General features: G+C 31.1%; 1 protein-coding gene across 3 annotated transcripts in view; it reads right to left on the bottom strand.

The window, feature by feature from the left end:
• LOC102674535 (protein kinase byr2) overlaps nt 1-8,365 on the bottom strand; it is a 55,233-nt gene that overhangs the window by 7,890 nt on the left and 38,978 nt on the right. For 2 of the 3 annotated variants that reach the window (XR_004151107.1, XM_006620086.2), the window contains exons 3-6: nt 6,519-7,459; nt 5,178-6,043; nt 2,336-2,699; nt 1,797-1,993 (exon numbers count right to left, since the gene is read on the bottom strand). Coding sequence is in view for 2 of the 3 variants with exons in the window: in XM_006620086.2 (XP_006620149.1) it covers nt 1,797-1,993; nt 2,336-2,699; nt 5,178-6,043; nt 6,519-7,459 (2,368 nt within the window). In the remaining variant the exon portion in view is untranslated. Of the gene's footprint in view, nt 1-1,574; nt 1,738-1,796; nt 1,994-2,335; nt 2,700-5,177; nt 6,044-6,518; nt 7,460-8,365 lie in introns of those variants that run through there. The other variant, XM_031512573.1, reaches the window with a different exon arrangement.

The raw sequence follows: 8,365 nt of genomic DNA, 5'->3' as shown, positions 1-8,365 counted from the left end.
TTTTTTTTTTTTTTTTTTTTAATTGAAATGAATCTTCCACAGGGACGAGTTTGAAAAGTTAATTGATTGCGGTTTCACGTTGTTAATATTAATTATAATATTTGCTTTAAAATATGTATACATAAATATAATATCTTTCTTGTATCTACTCGCTGTTTCGAATTTTAAAATATTATTTATATTGTAATGAAAAGACATAAATATGATATTTTAATTTTAAATTTTTATAACTATATGTACACTTATATATCTAATTTAATTTAAGATATTTTATAATGATAAAAAATAGATTTTTAAATTTGAAAGAACAATTTTTAAATGGAGAAGACATTAATTTTTTTTATATTTATGTTATTTCTAATAATATTAACATGAATATTTATCTTGTGATAAAATGTTTTAAAACTTATATACAGTAACTTATATTTGAAGATCATTTAATGTTATTCATGATCAATTAAGATGAAAAATAAATAAATATCTAATAAATTACTTAATAATTTTTTTCTTTATAAAATATATATTCAATAAAAATTCCTTGTCGTTTTTCAACTTATAACCTTTAAGATATATTGAACAAGATTCAGAAGATTAAGTAACAATTTTTCTCTCTAACTGATCATACAAATTCGCAACTTTGTCAGATAATCGATCTAAATCATATTTACCTACTCTCGATAATTTTGTTGGATTTAATAAAATTTTTTAATCGGATGTAATAACTGAAGAACAATATAAATTGAGCAAAGAAAAGAAAGAAAAAAAATTTTATTTCACAAATTATTTACGTCAAACGTGTCATGGTCGATCTAAATAAAATAGTGAAATGGTGGTACGACTTAACTTTCTTATCAAAAAGTTTCAGGATACGTGTAATGTAATTATATACATAGAAAGAGCGAAACACAATCAGAAAACTCGGATTGCGTTACTCGACATCGATTTTTTAATGGCTTGTGAAATATGCAAGGGAACTTGCAATACAAAGAAACATTTTCCACTTGGATAATTGGGTTAAAGTTAGTTTTTTTTTTTAATTCTAGAAAGGTCTTAAATTGGCCTTAAATAAAAATAAAAAATAATCAAAAATAAGAACCTTTTACAGAAGAAGTTTGTAATAAAATTTTGAAACAAATCACGATCATTTAAATTGATGCATCCATATATTATTTATGATTTTAAGAAAAAAATCAAAATTCTAATTCCAAGAAGCATGTAACAAAATAGATCATTAATCACTTTCGTATGAAATTTCCAAATAATAGTTTTTATTTTTAGAAATAGAATATATTTTTTAATATCAAAACTAAACAGAAATGATATTTTTATCATATAATCCCTATAAAAAATATTTGCATATTATTATGCATGGCATTACATTACATTTTTTTAGTATTATATAACTTCTATTGTTACATATTACAATATTTTCTATAAAAATATAATACCATAAAAATGAAACGTAGGACAAGATAAAAAAAACTCCATTTCATTTCAATTTCATCAAAACAAACCTACGTGTAACGTGATGCCATTTAAATTTCACATTTTTTAAATTGATTCTTCGTGAAAAACGAGAAACAAAGATCTATCACATTTAAACGATCTTTCAGCTCTCGAGCGACATTATCATCGAATGGTAACCTTCGATTACGATCGAAAATTGGCGAAAACTCGAGAGTAGCAAAGCGTCGGCCAAGGATTGAACAGAGTGGCGGCGTAATAATTCTTCGCCACCTATAAATACCGGGCAAAATTGAAAATCGATCAAACGATAGCCCCGATAGGATACTTACCGTTCCGGAATAATGGGCGCCAGGCGTGGTTGTTTCGGGTGCTGCGAACGCCGGTGTTCCGGCTGGCCCGGATAATAATTCTCCGGATGCCCTCAGTTCTGCACTAACGCCTAAATCAGCGATCTTGATCCGACCGTCGCTGTCTACCAACAGGTTGCTAGGTTTTATGTCGCGATGGACTATCCTCTGGTAGTGCACTGAAACAAATTGAAAGTTGATCAATTGGACGAAATTTAATAATTCTTCTGGGGTGGATTTAATCAAGATTTATCGAACTTTTAATTTAGCGATCAGTATGGAGTTTAAAATTAATCATGATGTATAAATTGTATGAAAAAAATATTATAATTTATTAGTTATCAAATGTGATCTCTCAATCAATTATAATAAATATAATACGAATGAATATTATGATATAACATATATTCGGATTTGGCTTATTGATATTAAAAAAATATATATGAAAATAAATTTAAAGAACAAGTATCCATATTTTGTTTCAACAATCTGTATGCAGAATATATATATAGGATACTCACGATATTCCACGCCCATTACAACATCACGAAAATTCTTCCTGGCAGTTTCCTCGTCAAGAGGTTTGTCGGTGGGCACCTGAAGGATCTCTCCCCTCTGGACCAATTCGAAAACAAGGTAAAGATTATCCTCGTCCGGGTCGTCGAGAACTTCGACCAATTTCACCACGTTCGGATGATCCAATTTCTTCAACAACGCGATCTCCCTGTAGACTTTGGCCAAAGGGTTGGCCGCACCCTTTTTCCCCGGAGCCATCCTACCGAATATTCCCGCCTTCTTCATCAGTTTCTTCTTGCTCAGAATCTTCATCGCGTATTGGGTCTCGTCTTCTTCGTTGTAAACTAGTTTTACAATCCCGTAGGAACCCTATAAAACGTGAATGATAAAATCTCTCGAGTTTGTTAAAATAAAACGACGATGATCAAGGAATTTTAATTTTCTATCGATTTTTTTTTTTTTATTTTCATGCAGTTTTATTATTTCATACAACTTTCTTCGTTTCGAAACTTTATTTTTCTCCAAAGAGGAAATTGAAGAAATTGCTCGGTTGATCGACAGGTAGTTATTAAAAACATTTGTTCATCTACGTTTTTCAAAGGGAAAAAAATGTTATTTTAAAACGTGATGTTCTAAAGAGAAATGGAAAAGGAACGTTTCTATGAAACAATGCTGCTTCATTAAAGTTAAAATTCTCGATATTTCGATCTTTTCTGGAGTTTTTATTTTTTTTTGCGTTAGTTCTCTTTTTTTTTTTATTTGGTATTATTTTATTTTCGTTTCGTTTATTTCGAGAAAATTTACGTATAAAAAAAAAGGTGTATAATACATTTCTTAATTCTGTATATTTTTTTTTATCAAATTATATATCATATATGAATCAAAATTTTATCGTGCACATTCAGAAATAACTTTCTTTTCAAATACAATAAATTTCAAATAGAAAAACTTAGTTTTTGACTCCTTGAGAATTGATAGAAACTTAATCTCGACCTATATATTTCGAAAAGATCAAACGGTGACCGAGAAAAAGTTCGAATCGATGTCGATGTTCAATTTAAAAGTGGCAAACGATATTTCTTCACGTTGAAATAGTTTCTTCATTTTTATCTTTTTCCTCGAAATATGTGATTTCTAGAATTTTGCTTTATCACTTCAAATAGTGATGAAATTTTCAAATTTTCCAACTTCCCAAGCTACATTTTGTTCTCTTACTTTTGACTAATTTTCGTGATTGGAATTGTTACGTTCAATCAACAAAAACGAAGATTATTAACATAAAAACGAATGGATACAAAGAAAAATACGTTTCAGGAATGAGAAACATCGAAAATGCGATGCAATTTCAAAAAATCAAAAAAATCTTTCTTAAACTTTTAAAAAACAGAATATCAAAATTTTTGTTTAAGAAACGTACAAAATTTTTTCATATTTTTGTTGAAATGTTTCCATATTTTAATAAATGTTAAAATTTCATTTTCTCGTAAAAGATATGGGGACGAGAGAATTTCTGTCGAGGATAAATTTGTTAATACAACATTGCTTATTTCACGTGTCAAAACAAGTACAGAATAATTTCGAGAATTCCTATTAACAAACTGTAACAAATTTTCAGATAAAAATTCGTGTTCTCGAATAAAATTCCTTCATCGGCTATTTCTTAACCAGGCAAAGAATTTCCTTCTAGGTGGAGAAGGTTTCTAGGTGAATGGGTAATTTACGAAATTGGAGCAATTTATTCGACGATGTTGAAGCAAAGAAAAAGTAGAAAACTGAAAAAAAAAAAAAAAGAAAGAAAAGGAGAGAAATAAGTCTCATTGTGGTTAACAATGATAAAGAATAAATAAAAATATCATTAGATTAATATCGTAGATTATTAAAAGTGTTGTTTCTCGTTGTTTCAATATAAAGTGAAATATAAAATATAAAATATAAAAAATATAAATAGATAAAATATGCAAATGTTTCGTTCGAAAATAACGAATCATTTTAAAAATAACTTCATAAAATCGACGAGGATATTTAATCAGTTTTAACAGGAACGATACGTTAATGCGAGATTTTCTACGCATCGATGATATAATTTCCAATGCTGATCAATTAAACGCGATTAGAACGAATCGTTACATTTCGAAATTGGCCTTAAAATTTCTCGTGTGTAACGAGTGAAAATAATTTAATAGAATATTTTTTATGTAAGAAAAAAATTACTCTTTATCTTCCAACAGGGAATATTTCATTTATGGTTGCATTAATTTGCTGCTTTCGCGTTTATGTAGGTCGCGTTATGAGCGATACGTAAATTTTTCATGAGATAAAATCTGTCTAAAAGAGGGATCCTATTATTAATTTATTATGATACATAATAAATATCACTGATATATGTATAATATAGTACCAATATAGTGATGATATAATTGTATTATAATAATATTATAATGTTAATACAATTATATTACTATGTATTTTTAATAGAATTATTTTATAATTATATATATATCATATGTTATAATATTATATATTAGTAATATATCATAGTTAATTATATTATTATTATTATTATTTCCTTCATTATAAATTACTCGTATCTACTAATATATAATAAAAACTTATTAAAGCCAATTCTCCTGTAATATAATACTCTGAAAACACGATTTCAATAGAACACAATACAAAATATTATAATTAACATAGACAAAACTAATTTAGTATAAATATTTTCTTCTATTTTTATTTGACATTTCTTTATACTGACTCTAAAGTTTAATACAATTTTAATACAACAGGGAACAAGAGTTAATAACATGTATTACTAGACATTATTAATAGAGAACAATTTAAACTTACTTGACCAATGTTGTCCAACAATTTATATTGATTCAGTTGAAGAGCTCCCTGTTTGTTGTCAATGGAGACTCTCCTGCTCTCCCTCAAAGGCCTCCTCCTGTTTCTGGGGGATCCCTGGGGACTTCCATACGGAGAATAAGGGCAATAAGGATAAATAGGTCTCACAGAGACACTCGAGGCGTCTCCAAGAAAACTCTGACTCGTTCCCACCTCTCCAGGTGAAATCGCTTTTCTAACGTTCGAATCGTCCGCAGTTTCACCACATGTCAACGTCTGGATGTCCCCAGAAGCGCTGCTCTTCAACGTGAAAACGCTCGAAGACTTGTTCAAAGGATGTTTCGTGGAAGATATAACCGCAGTCGTGTCATCTTGTTTAGAAATTTGAAATATCCTTCTGTCCAACTGCAACTCGCTCTCCGCTCTGTCTTCAGACTGGGTGGACAGCAATTGGTACATCTTGATCGGTCGTGGAACAATATTTTCTCTGACGGATTGCTTCGTCGTAGTTTCTTCCTTCTTCTGAATCACAGAGATTTTTTTGTCCAATGGCGACGCTTCGTTGATTTTTGACATGATAGTTCTGGCAATTCTGTCAGAATTGACGTCTTTCGATCGTTCGACGGATTTGTCCGTGTGTTTATTGGTATTTCGAGAATTCGAATCGTGGATCGTCGGCGTGGTGCAAAGAATAAATGGAGTTTGACTCCTCGAAGTTGGAGATATCGAAAAGCGGTTTATAGAATCGTAAGGATCGAAGATGGTCGATGATTCTTGGCATTTAGTAGTGGATGGTACTTCTGATCTGTCTTTTGGAGAGTCGCCTCGATCTGGTAAATCGCTTAGGCGACAATGCGTGGAGAACTCTTCTGTTGGAACGAATTATTATGACGTGAATGTCATGAAATATGATATAATTAAATGAATTATCTCTTTATTTAATGAGATTATAGGATTGAATCTCACAATTGACATAGAACAAGAGATTACAAATTTGAATGTTAATTTTGTTATAATAAATATTGCAAAAATAATAAATAAATTTAGTTGTAGTTAAATGTATTACACGAAATTCTTTGTAATCCTTTAAATTTTAAACTCAGTAGAGATATCTTATTATCAACGCTATATATCACGAGTTAAAAATAAATTGTGATAATTTTTATTGCATCATAAAAATGTACGAATTATTAAAACTTATTAATCTTTATGATTTCTATATTATATTTAGATACAAGAAGACTCCATCAACTTTAATAACATATTTTCATAATTTTCTCCTTTATCAAAAAAAAAATTTACCATTCAATATTAACAATACTAATTATTCATTATATAACTTACCAGAATTGATAGGTTTCGTCAATCCACACAAATTATCCAGGCTCTCCAGCCTAGAAGGAGCTTCATCTCTGAGAACCTCCTTAACTTCCTCTATATTAGGCATCTCGAATCCAGCTCCGGACACCTTTCTATGCACCTCTGTGGTAGGCATGCTTCCAACCTCGACGTCCTCTGTCAAGCTTTCTTCAGCTCTCCCCAATATCACTCTCGAATTTAACCGTTTAGTCGTAGAGGATCTGCGCCTCTCCTTGAGGAACGACAAATCTTGCGACACATCCACAGTCGACGAATTCCTCCTGTCCTCGTCGAACGTCCCCAAATTACTAGCGTATCCACTGCTCTCTCTCCTAGGTCTGACCACTCTCGGCGCCTTGGACTTCAAAATTTCTCGAAGAGTCGGCAACCCTTCGGCTTCCTCGAGAAACAAGGCACTGTCCTTTCTCACCTCGACGATCTCATGATCAGAAACGTCCTCTGGACTGGATGGAATCCTGGTGGATTCCTCGTGATCTTTGCGCGTTGATCCAAGCGTGGTTGATTCGTCAGATGGTAATTTGATGGTCACCTTCCCTTCCAAATCGGCGAATCTCTCTCTCGTTTGGTCCTTTGGCTCGTCTATATCTGGTGATTTGTTTAGCACGTTTATTGGAAGTTTGGTTTGTCGTTGTTTGTCCGGGGAACAGGAGGATTTGTTGAAAATGTTCAGAGGTTGGGATTCTCGTCTCGTCGATGGATATTGGAACTTGATCGATGATTCCTTGGACGATAGAATTGGTTTTGGTTCGAATCTTCGAATGGAAGGGTGTTGCTCGGTGGAGGCGCTGGAAGGCAATGGGAAAACGAGATTTTCTCTGTCCAGAGGAATGTCCCTCGAAGTTGGCGCGGCGATTGTCAACGATTTTGGGATGGAACCTGGAGACTCTTCGTCGATCGCCGTGTGTCTGAAAATAAAGGAAAAATTGAAATTAGAAATTTATAGGGATGAAATTGAATTCTTTCTTCTTGCTCTATTTATTCCCAACGCAATTCTTTTCTTTCTTCTTTTGTTTTAATATTTTAGTTCTTGTACTTACAATTTCATTGTTTCATTTGTATTTATTAAATCAATGTTTAATACATATTTGTTGTTATTTGTATTTATTTGGACTATATATTTTCGAATTTGAATTAATTCTATTAGTATTTGGAAATTTGTCATATAAAATCTGTTTTTTCAATGTTTCTTAATGTATTTATATATTTTTTATGAATACAAATTTTAAAAAGCCAATTATTATACAATTAACTTTCAAATGAATAGGTTCTGTCAAATTATAAAACTAACATGTAAAATTATATTCAGATTATACTGCACTAAACTATTTACAATCTATCTTTTCTTATATAATATAACTTATTCCAATTCTATGGAATACTCTATTATAAAGATATTCTTATAAATGGAATAACTTGAAATGGAATAAGATCTTAACTATGGTTCCATGTAACTTAATGTTAAAAAAATTTACATAATTGTTGAATTCTATATGTTAATGACTCCAAACTTGACTCCAAACGATACTTGTTCATTCAATAATCTCTCTCTCTCTCTCTCTCTCTTTCTCCTGTTTGTTTTACAAAACGAAGAAGTGAAAGAAACGTGTTTCATCGGAATCGATTAGTGATGGAATTGTGAAGGGAGATGGAGACGAAGTGAATTGGATTTTCCTCGAAAACAAGCCGGACAACTTTTTCGAGTGTTCCGTTCGAAAGTCTACTAACACAACAACAATCTGATCTGCATTTGACATTTAATCGCTATTTCGTGCTCGACGTCCTCGTTTAGTTCCCTCAACACCCTGACGAAT

Source organism: Apis dorsata, unplaced genomic scaffold (assembly GCF_000469605.1).
Source record: "Apis dorsata unplaced genomic scaffold, Apis dorsata 1.3 scaffold_473, whole genome shotgun sequence".
Lineage (NCBI taxonomy): Eukaryota > Metazoa > Arthropoda > Insecta > Hymenoptera > Apidae > Apis > Apis dorsata.
This window is presented reverse-complemented; position numbering and strand designations above follow the sequence as displayed.